This window comes from Emydura macquarii, unplaced genomic scaffold (genome assembly GCF_026122565.2).
Source record: "Emydura macquarii macquarii isolate MOO-44397 ecotype Brisbane River unplaced genomic scaffold, CSIRO-AGI_Emac_v2 contig_1477, whole genome shotgun sequence".
Lineage (NCBI taxonomy): Eukaryota > Metazoa > Chordata > Testudines > Chelidae > Emydura > Emydura macquarii.
This window is the reverse complement of record NW_027131614.1, coordinates 25,023,572-25,041,189: the sequence shown is the minus strand read 5'-3', so window position 1 is coordinate 25,041,189 and position 17,618 is coordinate 25,023,572. Positions and strand designations below refer to the sequence as shown.

General features: G+C 39.0%; 1 protein-coding gene across 1 annotated transcript in view; it reads right to left on the bottom strand.

Moving 5' to 3' along the window:
• The window catches only part of LOC137156873 (ethanolaminephosphotransferase 1-like), a 68,303-nt gene that overhangs the window by 48,681 nt on the left and 2,004 nt on the right, over positions 1-17,618 (bottom strand). The window contains exon 2 of the mRNA XM_067553880.1: positions 2,748-2,816. Coding sequence (XP_067409981.1) covers positions 2,748-2,816 — 69 coding nt within the window. The remainder of the gene's footprint in view (positions 1-2,747; positions 2,817-17,618) is intronic.

Sequence of the window (17,618 nt, the reverse complement as noted above, 5' to 3'; positions counted from 1 at the left end):
CTGCCTTGAATGCTGGGGACTAGACAAGATGACCTCTTGAGGTCCCTTCCAGTCCTACAATTCTATGATTTGTTCTTGTGCCAATAGTGGCCCTTAATTTAAATAACTATTCTCTGTCCCTGGTGTTTAGCCCTCTGATGTATTTATAGCAAGCAATCATATCTCCCCTCAGCCTTTCTTTTGTTAAGCTAAACAAGCCAAGCTTCTTAAGTCTGTTCTTGTAAGGCTCAGGTGAGACATATTTAACCTATCTCTTCTGGCAATACTTCACCTAATGTAACCTAAGATTACATTAGCCTTTTTAATGGCCACACCATTGCGGTTTATAGTCATCCTGAGATCAACCAATACATCCAGGTATTGTGATCCACTATGACCCCCTGATCCCTTTCAGCAGTACTCTTTCCTAGGCAGTCATTCCCATTTTGTATGTGTGCAGTTGATTGTTCCTTCCTAACTGGAGTACTTTGCATTTTGTCCTTATTGAATTTCATTCTATTTACTTCAGACCATTTCTCCAGTTTGTCCAGATCACTCTGAATTTTAATCCTATCCTCCAACCTCTCTCAGCTTGGTATTGTCCGCAAATTTTATAAGTGCACTCTCTCTGCCATTATCTAAATAATTGAAGATATTGAACAGAACCGGGCCCAGAACAGATCCCTGAGTATAAAGGGATATAAATGGATATAAACCAGCCATCAATAAGTTTAGGCTTGAAATTAGATGAAGGTTTCTAATCAATGGAGGAATGAAGTTCTGAAGCAGCCTTCCAAGGGGAGTATTGGGTGCAAAAACGTAACTGGCTTCAAGATTGACTTTGATAACTTTATAACTTTAAACTTTATGATGTGGTTGCCTTCAATGGCATATGGTCCATCTGCGTCTGCTACTAGCAAATACCTCTAACGGCCAGAGATGGGATATTATATGGGGAGGATTTTCAGTTACTACAGAGAATTCTTTCTCAGGTGTCTAGCTGGTGTGTCTCACTTGCACACTCAGGGTCTAACTAATCACCATACTGATCTCTGTCAGACTGGCAGAGACTCTGGGGTTTTGTTTTGTTTTTTGCCTTCATTTGCACAATGGGGCATGGGTCACTTGCTAGTCTGAACTAGAGTAAGTAGTGGATTCTCTGTAACTTGAAGTATTTAAATAATGATTTGAGAACTTCAGCAAGCCAGCAAGAGGTTATGGGCCTACTGCTGGAGGGGTGGGTGAAGTTCTGTGGCTTGTGTTGTGTAAAAGGTCAGAATAAATTATCATGATGGTCAGTATGGTCCCTTCCAGCCTTAAAATCTATGCAGTCTACAGTGAACAAAAAACAGGATCAGTCAAAAGTAGACAAAGTTTTGAAAATTCTAATACACTAAGGTGGTGTTAGAAAGACAGGCCAAGATATTTTAAATATATATATATTGATCTGATTTTTAACTTGACAAAGTCCCTTTATGCCCCATGTAACAGGCTGCAGAATGTAACCTTCTTTCTGTGGAGGCCATATAGTGAAGTTGTTCCTCAGTTCCCATTCTTTCCCTCCATCTTGGTGTGCCCCTGAATATCCATGGAGTCATAATCACATGCTGCCAGTACAAAGGAATTTCTTCAGGCTTTGGGGCATAGAAAACATGTGATGATGGCACTGCTCCTCTCCTTATGTTGGGTTTTTTTAGGGAGTAGCAGGGGGAGGAGGGGAGCTTTTCTATTCCATTGATTCCCTCCATAGCATGATAGGGGACAGAAGCATCTGGTCCTAAACTGCCAACTACCAGAGTTAATTATGTTAAAATTGCTTCTTTGCATACTATCTTCTCTTCTTATTTGATCCTGAGGTGAAGTCACAGAGCTGAATTGGTGACATCACAATCATTTTCATGACAAAACACTGAGGTCATAAATATGGGATTATGATTTCATTCCTGGATCAGGCATAAGTAGTGGCTGTGTTGTTAAACAAATATGGAACGAGCAGAAAAATTACCAGCCAAATACATTCATTTCTTTATCTATATACAATGTCTGCTTTCAAGTTTGCTCCACTATAAAAATTCCCCTTTTATATGCCTCAGGTGCCTACAGATGCCATTACTTCCCTGAAGATCAATACAGAAGTACAGAGTTATATGGGAGTTATTAGCTACACTTTTACCGCAGTAGCAGTAAATCTAATTGTGAGCAGCTGTATTAAAAAAAAGAAATCCGTTGATGCCATTGCATCCAAGTGATGGCACTTCCCAACCTTTTTAGTGATCATGGTAACTGCTCCCATTTTCAGCTTGTTAAAGAAATATCCATCTCCTTAGAGCAAGTACCCTTTGGGAGAATATTAGACAGTGTTTGTTTGTACTCAGATGCACAACAGAAAGATAAAGAGATGTTGGTGGTAGAAAACATATGCTGTAGGAAAAATAAATTGTACGAAGGATAACCTTCAGTGTCTCCAAAAATTCAATAATGAGGGACGTGATGGTAACTGATGTTTTCTGTTATAATGATGACAAACACTAGTTACAACACTGGTAACAGATACATAAAAATCTAAACATACCCATCTCAAATATGTCTATCCATTCAATAAGCGCTGGTGTGGTGGGGTTTTGGGTTTTTTTGTTTTTGTTTTTATAGACTTAATTTCAGCTTTTTAAAATCAGTATCTATTGTTTAAAATGTAATCTACCTTCTGCACATTAAAACAAACTAGTGAATTATGACTGGATAGTTCCTATAAACCATAAGATTCTTACCTTTACAATTCTGTTCCAGAGGGGCTGCATAACATAGATTGATAAAGGGTTTGTGTCCACAGCACTGTACTACAAGCAAACAAACAAACGTGTAAAAATGCAAGACACTGAAAACAGCATTTAGGAAAAATCAACCTAAATTTGACTGGCATAAGTGTATTTCACACTGATTGCCACTAATGAAGTTTTAATTTAATTCAGATGTGCTGACCTGGTTTATAGTACATTGACAATAACAAATGGATTTTGTTGAAGACAAATGGAAGAAAAATATCCTCAGACTTAGATTTAAACAACACACACACACACACAGTTTTCACTTTGACAAATAAGCAGAGATCAGTTCTATAACCACTCTATGCATGGAATTCCCATTGGCTTCATAAGCTTTCTTTTTTAAATACTGAATTTTGTTTTTATGCCTTTTTTAGTTAAATTGTCTTTAGCAGCACCCTTTGAAATGTGTATTCTCAGCAGCAGTATATTGCTAGCATGCATGTGGAATTTGAAGAAAACTACAGCATTATTCTCCTTTACATCTCTTTTAGAAAACAGCAATGCAGTCTTTCATATGCCAAAATGATTATTCATGACTTCACTATGCTCATTATTGTAAGGTAATTTTTCTGGAAATGTTTTCTTACAGCAGAGACTCGTGTTACTGAAATAAAATATTCCTAAAGGCAAGATTTTTAAAGGTATATAAGTGCCATAAATTGCAGATAGATGTCAACTGGGATTTTCAAAAGCATCTAACTCCCATTCATTTCAATGGGAAAATTCCACTAGGTGTGATTTAGGTGCCTAAAATACCTTTAGAATTTCTACTCTAAATTTCCTCTTTGGATTATTGTTATCTGTTCTTGAGTTAACATTATAAGTAATTTCTTCTTCACCAGTCAGTATCAAGACAATGTAACTTGTGTAGTATTCTTAGAACCAGATCCTGCATGGGGATTTCCTAGCATAGACCCCTGCACCTGTTCAGTATTCCTTTAACTTAACTGGGAGTCAGCACAAGTGCAAGGGTCTGCTCTACCAGATCCCAGTGTTAAGATCAAGTCTTTAGTTGCTAATACTATCTGTGTCTGTCAACTCTTTAAAAACTGTCCATTGTTGGCTCTGTGAAGATGTTAGTTTTCCTTTCGGTGGAACATACAATTGTCTTTGACTTAATATATATGAACAATGTTATCATTTTATGTCAAACATAAGAAATACTAACATGGATATATTGTTTTGTCCAGACATACTTATATGGGAATTTGGTTGAGAATTGTTATGTAGATGCTTACATGCAGACACCTTTTCAGACGTGCTCACTATAGTAGCCTCATCCTCCAATCACTCACATGCTTAATTTAAAGCACGAGAGTACTCTGTGATTGCAGTGCATAAAGCAGAGGTCTTCGAAGTGTGCGTGGAGGAACATTGTTGGGGGCGTGAGAGACCTCGCCACCCCAGGACTCCAAGCAGGGAAGCCCCCCTGTCCTGGGGCTCAAAGTGGGAGCCCCTGCTGCCATGGGGCTGAAAGCAGGGAAGTCCCGCCACTCTGCTGCAGTCCTCAGCCCCAACTGTGAGCCAGCTCCCAGCCCCAGCTGGGGGAGGGTGGCAGGGGGCATAGGCAGGAGTAAGGAGGGGCACAAGGTAAAAGGTTTGAGGACCACTGGCATAAATGCTGGCAGGACTGGAGCCTAATTCTGGTGTGCTTCAGATTTTGGGTGGTCAATCTGGGACCTATTGTCTGATTTTCAGAGGTGCTGAAGGCATGAGGCTACAGAATAGAACAATTCTGTGCCAAATTCCCTTGTATTCTTCTGTGTATAAAAGTTCTACTCTAACTCTTTGTAGGCCTACTGAAGTATGAAAATACTGTATTGAATACCTGTGCGTGCACTTCTGCATAATAATGCTACGCCCAGTATCTATGTCTTCTGTAGAACAATACTGCACCAAGTACTTGGTTCTTACTTGAACAAAACAGTAGTGTTCCTGAAAGCTGAATACTTATAAGTATATTATAGGCAGGGGTGGAAGCCTACCTATTACTACGGTTGCCCAACTCCTTCCATTATAAGATTCTGTTTTCAGTTGCTTGTAAGTTTGCCAAACTTTAAACTGTTTGGGTTGAAAATATTCAAACTTATCTGCCTCAGGCTTGTTTTCTTGTTTTTTGCTTTTGAACATTTCAGCCAAAATGGTTCAGCTATTTCCCAGATCAAGGCTGGGGGAAAATATATTGTTTTGCCCATGTTAAAAAATTCTGTTGACCTTGTCTTTTATTAAATGCTGTAGCGCCCTCATGGTTTGAAGAAGAAACTTGCTATTCGGCAGGAGTTGGCCTTTGCGTCAGGGATGTGCCTTTTGCCCTCCCTGTGAAATCTGTCTACATTATAAGTCTTTGAATAATTGCAATTTGCAAATGCTCAGTAGACCTCTTCAATTTTAACAACTAAAATCTCTGAAGATTCCTGAGTTTGCTCCATTCCCTCGCGGCTCCTATTCGTGAGCAGACTATGCATGTGCAATCCACACAGAATGATTGAGCATGCCCCATCCCCATGCTCTGGGGACAACTTGTATTGACTGTGCCCAGCTGCTGTGGGTCAGGGTGCGGCCAGCCACTGGAACTGACAGTAGGGAACCAAGAGCCTCTCTCTCCTCTGCTCTCAGTGTCCCCCCTGCCAGCACCCAGGCAGTGTGGAGGAGAAAACCATCTGACTTGAATGAAAAGGGGACAAAAGGTAGATTAGTCGTAAGGGAAAAGAATAGATTAGGCCAAGAAGTTTCGTGGGGATAGAACTGGATGGGGAGAGAAACTGTGACTCAAAGTTGGAGGAGAGAGACTGGAACTAGTTGGCCCAGGACACTAGGATCTGGAGAGAAGAGGGACTGGTTCGGCAAGTAGACTTGAAGCCCGAGGGAGAAGGGAGGCTGGGACTGGAAGCTGATGGGGGAGAGGAGAGGAGGCTAAGACAAGGAGCCATAGGGGGTGGAGAATGGGGGTGAGAAAAAAGGGGAGGGAGAAATGGGAGCCCATTGTCTTAGCGGTGTGGAGACACTGAGATCAGTGAGGAGCTGGGGGAAGGGAGGAGACTGGGACTGGCTAGCCAAGGAAACGGGGGACAAGGAGTTGCAACAGGAAGGGGATACAGGACTATCTGGGTAAGGAAACTGAGATTGGGTGTGGAGGAGCGGACAGCTGGGGGGAAACTGGGGCTTGAGCTCATTCGTTAGCCTGCATGTACAGTATTCCCAATTGTAGCCACAGTACATTCTTTATCAGTGCACGCCATCTCCACAAATATTAACTGCACTGATTGATTATTTTTGTTATGGTTCTGCTTACTACTAAATAACAGAAATTTGGGATAATGCACATTTGTGCTTATTCGGACTGATGTGTGCATCAAGCCATATATCCCCTATGGCAAATTATAGTCAATTATTATATACATGGGTAGGGTGGAGGGGCGTGGAGTGCATATATATAGTGTGGGTGGGTGTGGTGTGATATTCCCTATGGCAAATGGAATAATCAGTTAGTATGTATTTGAATTACTGAGACTTCATGTAAGCCTGAAGAGTCCTAAAGTTTCCCTTTGTCCCTCCTTCCACTCCCATTCCAAGCCTCGTTGATTTTCATTTTCACAGGAAGATTTCAATGGTGGTTAGGTGCCTAAATACTTCTGCACATCTGCCCCTTGTTGCTTTTGAAAATCCCACCCTTAGGATCTCAGTTATGAACTTAGGTGCCCAACTTCAGGCTCCTATTTTTTTTGAAAATGTTGGCCTGTGTATATAAAAATATTCACACTAATGTGAATGTATCCAAAGGGTAAACAACTTTGTTTTTAACCATGACACAATTTTGTTTTGAAGTGACCAAGCTTTTATGCTACTTAGAGATAAGTTTTTAATAAAAATAATTTTAGCCCTAGATGCTGCAAACACTTATGCACATGCTTAACTTTAGGCACCTAGTTAGTTCCACTGAAGTCAATGGTACTGTTTATGTGAGTAAAATTACCTGCTAAGTGTGTGCGGAATCTGGATCTTAATCTGCAATATTTTGGTTTTTGCCATGGCAGTTTTGTAAAATTCAAATAAGTCACCCAGCTAATAGTAGTATTTTTTTAAAATCACATTTATAATTTAGTTCACTGTAAATTTTAATCTGAAATTGCAATTGCCCAAATTTGCAAATTAGTTTTACACAGCCTCAACCTACTTTAAATCAATTATTCTTTATAAATCAAGTGACTGATCGTGATGTCAATTATTTAAATAACCTTGTTTTACACTGTTCCACCCTGATGTATTGTGATTATTTTTCTTTAGGGCAAAACCTACAGCTTTAAGAGATGTCTGATGTCATCACTAGGAAGCCCAAAATACTGTAGATTGCCAGCATAAGTAATGAGAAATCTCTAATATCGTATACAAGATATCTGATGATATGCTGGACAGCGAATTCAACAAATTTAGTCATATTAAAACAAGAACAGTTCTGGTAAAAAGCAGGTAAAACTACCTGACCTTCAATCTTGCTCTTTCCTCCTCATCCACCCTCTTTTTCCATTAAGGATACCCATAAATATTAAAATACTAAAATATATATTCAATAATAATAAAATCACAGCTTTGTTGCTAAAGTACTCAGAAACTCTCCAGCACGTCTGTCTGCTCCAAGGAGAAAGCCCACGCCTGCTCATTTTCTGGAAATGTTTATATTGCTCTTAAATATAAATATGGATCTATAATATATCTACAAACAGTGAAACAAAATCAACACTTGCCAGAGAATGTAAGCATTTAAACTGCTTGTGTAAGAAAGTAAGAAAGTTTTCTTTTGGTGATAGCATCAATCCCTAATGATAACTCCAGGCATGAGTGTCAGATCTGAAATATGGGACTTGTTAGTTATTTTAAGTAAAACATCGTGGACTGCAGCAATATTCTGCCACATCACATGCAGACTTTTCAAGAACAGTTCTCCATATATGACAGGGTCACTTACAATACACTGGAAGAAGGGAGATTGTTCTTGGATGAATTGTGGACTTTCGGAAGGTGGGAGAATGTTCAAGAAGATGTGAAGAACTGGAATGGAGACCTGCTCTTTTTTATTTGCTGATCTTGTTTTAGTTAAACTGAAGAAACACATATGTATAAGCTAGATAGTACTGGGAGAGGCATTCAGATATTCTTCTGTCAAGGGAAAAAGCAGCTGATTTAAATAAGATTTGGCACAGAGCTACGGCTCTGTTCCAAAGAAAATACCCACAGTTTCAAAACCATTCACTCCCCAGAAGTTTGTTGCTCCTGGCTCTTTAGGAGACCAAATTATTCAGTAAAACAGAGGTTCCTAAATTGTGGTCTCTGAACCATTCTTGATTGTTAAATTTATTTGTGTGAGAGAGGTAAGTATTATAACCCCCTATTTTTCAGAAGGAAAAATGAGTCAGAGGTAAAAGCCCACATTCTCAAGTGCAGTCTCTAACTTTGAGTGCCCAGCTTTAGAAATGTACATATTTTCAGAGGTACTGAGCATATATAGGGGCCAATGAAGTCAAAAGAAGTTGTTTGGTGCTTAAAATTATGCTTAGCTGTCTGAAGTTAAGCACCTAAATATTAAAGCACCAATGTTAGATGCAACTTTCTAGGAGGAAAAAACACTAGAGGTCACTTATGAAAATATGCCTTTTTCAAAGTCACAGACTCTGTGACTGAGTCCTTTTAGAATCCAGATCTTTTAGTTCCAAATCCCGTGGCTTCCTCTGTGTTTAAATCAGTTGTAAATGTGGTTCTAGCAATAACAGTTTTCTTATGGTGTAGACAAGGCTTTAGACAGAGCACTAGAATACCACAATAAGGAGAAAAATGAAGGTACTGAAGAAAGTGACTGGCTCACAGTTTAAACACCAAATCCTAATGACATCAATAATACTAATAATGACCTTTGTAAAAGCTGCTAAATACAGCAGGCCTGTGGGGCTGTACTGGGGCAGAACAGATTTTGGCCCATTTTCAGCTTCCAATAAATTTGTATTGTTACAAATATAAAATAGCAATAGAATGCTCCTTGCTCTAAACCAAAGACTAAAACAAAATGATATTGCCATTATATTTATTTTAATGGAAATACCAAAGACACAGCTATATGTCTTTTAGGAGAGCAGTAATGATGGCTTTGGGAACAAGCCTTAATGGATTGGAAAAGGATTCTTAGGTGTTCTTTTACTGACACCCAAAAGAGGTGTTTCGATATATCATTTATTATAAAACAATAACACTGTTATAAAGATTCCAGTCAGGTAGAGGGGATGGGGAAAACAGCATGAGCAGTTCCACGCTGCTCCCTACTCTAAACATATTTCTGTTTGTTTAAGACAACTGGCAGCTTCTTGAAAGCCTGCTCTAGGGAGGGCTCCTCATAGAGCTAAACATGGGAACAATTCACATATATATGACTGCAGACTCAGGAAAAAGCCTGTCAGTCCATGGTTTTCTTCTCTCTGCTCCTGCAGCTTAGCTGTGCATGACTTCAAAAAGGCTTCCCCTACCCAGCGTAGTATGAATTTTGCTGAATTGCAGGAATGAAGAGAAGGCTATCACCAGGCAAAAGCGAACAAAAAACCAAGTAAATATGGGGGGGAGGGGCCAAAAGCAGACCAATGAAGGGTCAGAGAACAGACAGAAGAAGAGAAAGAGAAAATGGACAGAAAACAACTTTACTGATAATTTGTAAGAAAACATAAAATCATCACTAATAAAATTAGCAGATGATAAAAATTGGGGGAGTGGTAAATAATGAAGAGGAAAGGTCTCTGATTCAGAGTGATCTAGATCACGTGGTAAACTAGGTGAAAGCAAACGTTTTTTTAATATGGCTAATTGTAGATATCCAGATACAAGGAATGTAGGCCATATTTACAGGATGGGGGAACTCTATCCTGGGAAGCAGTGACTGAAAAAGATTTGGAGTTGTGGCGGGTAATCATCTGAACTTGTGTTCCCAGTGTGACTCTGGCCAAAAGAGCTAATGCGATCCTGGGATGCATAAACAGGGAAATCTTAAGTAGAAGAAGAGAGGTTATTTTTACCTCTGTATTTGGCACTGATGTTACCACTGCTGGAATACTGTGTCCAGTTTGAGTGCCCACCATTCACGGATGGTGATAAATTGGAGGGTTCAGAGAAGAGCTTCAAGAATGATTAAAGGATTAGAAAACATGCCTTACAGTGATAGACTCCAGTATCTCAACCTATGTAGCTTAACAAAGAGAAGGTTAAGGGGTGATTTGATTTCAATCTGTAAGTATCTACATGGGGAACAAATATTTAATAATGAGCTCTTCAGTCTACCAGAGAAAGGTATAACACAGGCCAAAGGCTGGAAGTTGAAGCTAGACAAATTCATACTGGAAATATGGCATACATTTTTAATGGTGAGAGTCATTAACCATTGGAACAATTTACCACAGGATATGGTGGATTTGCCAAATCTGGCAATTTAAAATTAAGACTGGATGTTTTTCTACAAGACATGCTCTAGGAATTATTTTGGAAAACTTCTATGACCTGTGTTATGCAGGAGGTCAGACTAGATAATCACAATGGTCCCTTCTGCCCCTGGAATCTATTAATTGTGCTGGCCATTGCACAGGCAGACTAGAATGGAGCAGAAGAGCCCAACTGTTGTCTGACCCTAAATGGGCTCCACAAATTAAAATTTGGAACCATGGTTTCATAGGGGACAGCATATAGCATCATTGGATTTTAGAACAGTGTTATAAATCTTACAGTTTTGGATCTTAATATTATATTGGAAGGTGTTAATGGTTGCCATCAAGCGTGTCTTTGATATATAGATAAATTGCAGACCCGGAAAAAGTTGATGGGTGTATTAACCATCTTTTGTTCAGGTTAAATGGAAGGAGCAATTGAATACATTTTTGTGCAGTGATAGCTGAAACAACTAAAGCTGTCACCCAAGGCACTGGACAGCATGGCAAAGCCTGAGCAGACGTCAAGGCATGTGGACCAAGCGGTTTCTCTGGGGACCAATTGCAAATGCAGGGCCTGGGGCATGAACTGGTTATAACTGTGTGTGTCTGTGTGTGAGAGGATAAAAGCTAGCAGACAGTGAGAAAAGTAATGAATATGACCCTGGGAGAAAGCTGAAAGACCTTCTTTTGACACAGTACTCACTGGAAAGGCAAACTTGGATTTCTGAATAAGGCGGCAGACTCCTGTTGTTTATTCACAGTGTACTGAGTGAAACAGGGCTTTGTGAACATTCTTTGTAAATAAACAGGCTTGCACCAGTTTCTCCTTCTAACATAAATAACCCACTAAGGCCCCAAATATTGGCCAACTGCTCAGGCCAAAAAGGAGAAACAGCAACAAAGAAATAGATTTTGTAAAAATTTACGCATAAGCAGCTCTAAATCCTTAACAATACTTTGCATTTTGGCCTGGGAAATTAAAAAATAATTAATTAATTATCACAATAGCTCTGAGAGTTACATCAGCACTATTATTTCCTTTTTACATAAAAGAAGATGATGGCACAGACAGGCTGTGACTCACCCCAGGGTCAGAAAGCCAGCAGAGACAGAGGTGAGTGTGTTGTTTATCGAAATATTTCAAATGTATATATAGAATTTAAGCATAAGTAATACAAGATTGTTCAAATAAAGAATGAATGTTTCACCTCAACTTTGTACTTAAGAGTTCATTTTTATGAAAGGAAAGAAAAGGGATTATTAGGAATTTAATGGCTAGAAAGCCTATTTCTCAGAAAAAACTAATAGTTAAAGCAGCTATATATCAGGTGGTAATCATGGATTAGGCTGAAACACACAGAAGTCAGGGTTGCATGTACCCTCTGATATTTTATGTGGAATTAGAAGTATGGCATTGTAGTACATTATTGAAAACTATAACAGTTGTTCCAACACAGGAAGGGAAGGAGCCAACTAACAGCTACAGGGGGCCTTATATGAAGGTCATAAAACACTTGAAGGCTTTAATAAACTGAATAAAATTAATCCAAGGAAGACATAAATATAATCTACAGTATTTTATAAAACAAAATAAATTACAAGCAGGATACAACTATAGAGAGAGTGGGAAGAAAACCACCAGTTTTATCCATTTTAAATTGAGAAGATAGGATTATTAGATCTTAAACTCAAAGTTGGAACATTTCCACTTTAACCGTAGGGTGTAACATTCAGAAGTACTAGCTGTTATCATTGGCCAAATATTTTTCTTAAATGTGGTTTAAGAAAAACAGGTTTTCACAGCATGCATTGGATCCAGTGCATCAGAGCTAAGGCAAATAAGAATAACTGAATTATTAAAAATCTTGAGCCAGATTCTCAGGTACACCTAAACTATGTTCAGTGCACTTGATGAGGCAGTGGATGATATGTGGCTTTACTCAACCTCCTGCCCCCATCCTGGGAATAGTGGTTCAACCCCTGGGGCAAGATACAACAGCCTCTGTGCTTCTCTAACTTGTGCCAGTTAATGGAAGACCAGCCCTTCCCATCCCTGGCCTGCGCACAAACCCAGGCAAGCCAGGAACAGGTGACAGAGTTGGCTATGCCTGTTTTACACCACTGAGTGATTCTTCTATGTTAAGTGGAATTCTGAGCTTGCTGTTTAAGCCAGCTCTCTACCACATTTGTAATGCTCAGAAACAGTAAAGAGCTCAGATACTGACAAAACAGCAAATGTGGAAAAAGAGTCACAGGCTCTGGTTTAAAGTGTTACCAAATTTGATCCAAAGGTGTGGGTCTGGATGACAGAGTACTTTGTTCAGTATTTACATTTGGGCGAAGTGAGTGTAAAGTGTACATAAAATGCTACCAAATCATTTTGCACTCCCTCAGTTTGCTTTTCACAGATATAAATGACAGTAAAAGGTGCAAAACAGTGGAGACTCAGCCTTGTCAAAACACTATGTCTAAGTGATCAGGATGAAACCTATTGTGGGGGACGGATTATCCCATATCTGTCTACTGCAGGGTTCTTACATCTTCCTCTGACGCATCTGGTGTTGGCCACAGTCAGAGACAGGATACTAAACTAGATGGATTTTGGGTTTGATCTGGTATGGCAATTCCTATATTCCTATGTGTACCTTGAAGTTTAGTGGCTAAATGCCTACTTTGCTGGCCTCACAGTATGTCTTTGTACAACTTGAGTATGGTCATCACATTTTTTCAGCTGATTGCATTTTAATAGCAGAAAAGAACCCTAACTTCTAATTTCTGTAAAATATGTATTTATTTACATTGCCACAAAGAACACAAGCAATAAAAATCAAATTAAAAATAGCTCTATCTTAGGAAAATGGGAATAGTCATATTGGATCAGAATAGTGGTGTCCATCTAGTTTAGTATCCTGCCAACAAAGGGCAGGTACTACTTCACGTATGTGAGTGGTTTCCTTCACCAACCTCTGTGAATGGGTTCCACAGAAATATTAACAAATAATTCACTTCTGCTTCACATATTTATAGCTCTGTAACTATTTTACCATCAAAACATTGATGAATAAAAAACAAGTGAAATAACCAAAATGTACAAGCACATACTAGACCAAATAGCTGGTAATTAAATTTCATGCATATTCTACCAATAAATTCCAGGCAAACTTTTTGTAACATTATCATCTCATAGTGATGATATCTCTAAACCAGTGGTTCTCAACCTTTCCAGACTATTGTACCCCTTTCAGGAGTCTGATTTGTCTTGTGTACCTCTAAGTTTCACCTCACTTAAAAACTACTTGCTTACAAAATCAGACATAAAAATATAAAAGTGTCTCAGCATATTGTTACTGAAAAATGGCTTACTTTCTCATTTTTACCATATAATTATAAAATAAATCAATTGGAATATAAATATTGTATTTACATTTCAGTGGATAGTATATAAAGCAATATAAACAAATCATTGTCTGTATGAAATTTTAGGTTGTACTGACTTTCCTAGTGCTTTCTATGTACCCTGTTGTAAAATTAGGCAAATATCTGGATCAATTGATGTACCCTTAGAAGACCTCTGCATACCCTGCAAGATTACATGTACCCCTAGTTAAGAACCACTGTTCTAAATAAGTTCCAGAGGGGTAGCCGTGTTAGTCTGTTATCAGCAAAACAACAAGAGTTTTGTGGCACCTTAAAGACTAACAAATTTGTTAGTCTTTAAGGTGCCACAGAACTCTTATTGTTCTAAACAAAGGGACACAATCAAAATATGTTGTCACTGCATTTTTATGAGAACCAACAAAACAAAAAACTTCTTTTACACTCAAATTATTTGCCTCAGAAATGAATCAGCAAACAAGAATCCTCTGTCAATTCACAGATAGAACACTGCTGTTACTGAGCTCCCTTAGGATATATACAGTAGTGCCACCATTAGGAACAAATCCTGTGATCAGTGACATTGGCAGCAACTTATATCCCATATGATTTCACTATTTTGCTATCTCATATGATTTGGTGTCTGTAAGAAAAATAATGATTGAGGCTACTTGAATACTACATTACATCAACTACCAGTAGGGCAGGAATAAGGTATAAAGTGCAAATTCTGGCATATTGCTTTAAAAATATTGACTGCAGGGGGGAGTCAGGATTTCACCTCCTGATTTACTACAGCTCTACAAAAATAATCCCAAAAAATCCGCACAGCAATTAAGGTTACTGACTGTATTGTTTTGTTTGGAACATTATACACCAACAGAGTTCTAATTAGACTTTTAATTACATAATATATCAGAGTAATATGAAAAAAATGTGAGATTTCATTCCCAAAACAGTAGGTGGTTGAATCTCTGTCTCGTTTCTAAAAGATGGCATTTATTCTCTTACTGAAAAGTTAGTTCTGGGGAGTTTGACAATCTCAGGCTTCTGCACTGCTTAAGATCATTGAAGTTTTAATTAACCTGGTTCTGAGATGCTGTGCAAAAATAATCACAACAGGCTGATCTGATGTATAGATATATCATTTTATATATATATATATATATATATATATATATATATATATATATATATAAAATGTCAAGGCAAATGGAGAACAATTTTGTCTAGAGGCACCACACTAATTAACATTACTATCTGTGATTCAATGAATACTGTTCATTAAGAAATCATATCTGATGTAGATGGGCAGTATCAGGGCCCTGAGAATTGTACAAGTCCATGACAGGGTGACCAGATGTCTCGATTTTATAAGGAGAGTCCCAATATTCTGGGCTTTTTCTGTAATAGGCACCTATTACCCCCAATACCCTGTCCCAATTTTTCACACTTGCTATCTGGTCACCCTAGTCCATGGAAAAATATACATTTAAAACCTCTTGTGCTTTCTAAACTTCCATTTTAAAACCATGTGTGAAATCCTGGCTCTGTTGAAGTCAATGGCAAAACTCCCGTTGCTTCAATAGGACCATGCTTCTAGTTAGGTTTCTAGGCCTTGCAGTTATAAAGATAGCCTTGAAAATGTGAACTGAGTTTAAATAAAAACAACGAGAGTCCTGTAGCACTTTAAAGACTAACACATTTAATTTCTGCAGGCATAGGCTTTTGTGGGCTGTAACCCACTTCGTCAGATGTAAGGAATAGAAATCACATAGGAGATGTGTGTGTGTATGTGTGTATATATATATATATACACATATCCAAGAGTAAGAAACAACAATGGGGAAGGTAGATAAAAGCAAAGTCCATTCAGTTAGAGTAGTTGAGGCCTATTCACAACCATTGATTAGGAGGTGAGAATGTGTCAACAGTGACAATTACTTCTTGTAATGAGATAACCATTCCAAGTCCCGATTCAGTAATCACAAACTTGCAGAGAAATTACTAACTCAGTTGTAATTCACTTATTTTGGTGCAAATCTGAGAATAAGTGTCCTATTTCAATTTAGCTTAAGCAGGTAAAAAATGTATTTTAAAAGATGGGAACCAAAGCTGTTAGCCTTGGAAAGCAAACGGATTACTGAATTCAGTTGGAGCACATATGCCAGGGTGGAGAGGTCATGTGTGAAAAGATCAAACTTTAATGTGAAACAGCTGACATAGAAGGATGCTTTCAATCATGGTTTGGTAATGGCAAGGTCACACCTAGCCATGTCAGATAGCCAGAAGGATACAACTGACAGACGGTGGAGCTAAAACTCTTATACGTTGAAGTTGTGGAGGATCAGACCAGCACCTTGACTCCCTGAGCATAATATGCAACTCTAGAAATGTGAACACGGTATTTTCTGATGTTGTTTCTGTAACTTAAAGGGTTTAGACCTACCTGGTAAAACTAGAGATCCTTAGACTTTCATATATTTTTTGTAATATTTATCTTTGCTTTCCTGGTGAGCTTTCAATTTTGTAACGCTGGGATATTAGACTGGTCTTGAGATAGTTCACTACTGTCTGTTCATGGAGACAAGGAGAAAACTTCTGACCTTAAGAGGTGGAAAAGTGGTCAATGGTTCCTGACCTATGAAGATTTAGTCCAGTGTGATACCACAACAGGAATTACCAAAAGGCTGATTCAGGCTGGTAAATAACATGGGGAAAGCCAGGGGCCACAGTGATGAGAGTAGGGAACCAAAGGTAACATTACCATAACTATTAGAATTATTAGATTCTGGTGGGGAAAGAGCAGAATAAAAATAGAGCACCACATTTGGCTGTCCACTTCAATTTTGTGCTCACATGCTCGCTGGCCCATGAATGCTTGCATCCACCAATAATAGAAACAGGATTCCTAAGAAGGATTCATAAAGGCTGCAAGCAGATTGGCTGAAAAGGGAACATATTATCATGGACACTCCTCTACAGGTCAGCACATCAAAGGCCTGCAAAGAGTAGACTCTACAAATTTAGGAGCCAGGAATAGGAAACAATGTTTGAGTCCTAACAGTTTTATTTTCATTCTCCTTCTGTTCAAACCCTAGTTGGCTGCAGCTTTTTAGCTATATGCAGTATGGCCCAGATCCTAGAAAGCAGCATACAGCCCAAGCATCAGGCTGTGGTCTGTTCTGCTGTACTCCTACAGGGCAACTTTGATGGTGTAGTTGCCCTACACTGGTGTAAAGAGAAGACTGGAGGATCCCTCTAGCAGTGATCCTCCAGACAAGCAATGGCTCCCCCCTCCCTCTACATGTAGCAAGCCTAAGCCAGGGGTTCCCAACCTTTTACTCAGCCATGACCCCATTTAAACACTGAAAATTTCTGGCAACCCCAGCAGACAAGTCATGGCATTGCATTGCTTATGGTATTTATATTTTTCATTTAAAACATTTAAAATAATTTAACGTTTTTTAAATAAAAATACAACATTGAATTCAAAGCCTAAAATAGCCATTTAGTCCATTTATGACATTTTACTTTTGCTTTAACTGTGGATTATATTTACTGTACGGTCATACCGTTCAACCACCCTAGATTTCACGGTTGCTAAATTGAGACTTAGAAGTGTGGGAAGGGGGCGCACTGCAGAGATTCTGGCCATTACTGCTATGTATAGGTATCCAGCAACAGCCTGCTGTAATGTAGGCTGTTCCCCGATGCTGTCTCAGTTTTTCCATGGGTGGCTCTGGCTCCCAGACCAACCCAGACACCGGAGGATACAAAAGAACTTAAAGCCACCTTATCCCTTTTCCGCTGGGCTGCAAGTTTTGTTGTGCGGCACCTCTTTAGTGCCTTGCAGTAATTGTCCTCATTCATCTCACTTAGGCCCCATCTACAACATTGTGACCACACCCCCGCCCCCGCTCTCCTGCCACAGGCAGCCCCACACTGAGCACTGTAACACCTCCCATCTCTCCTGCCCCCCCCC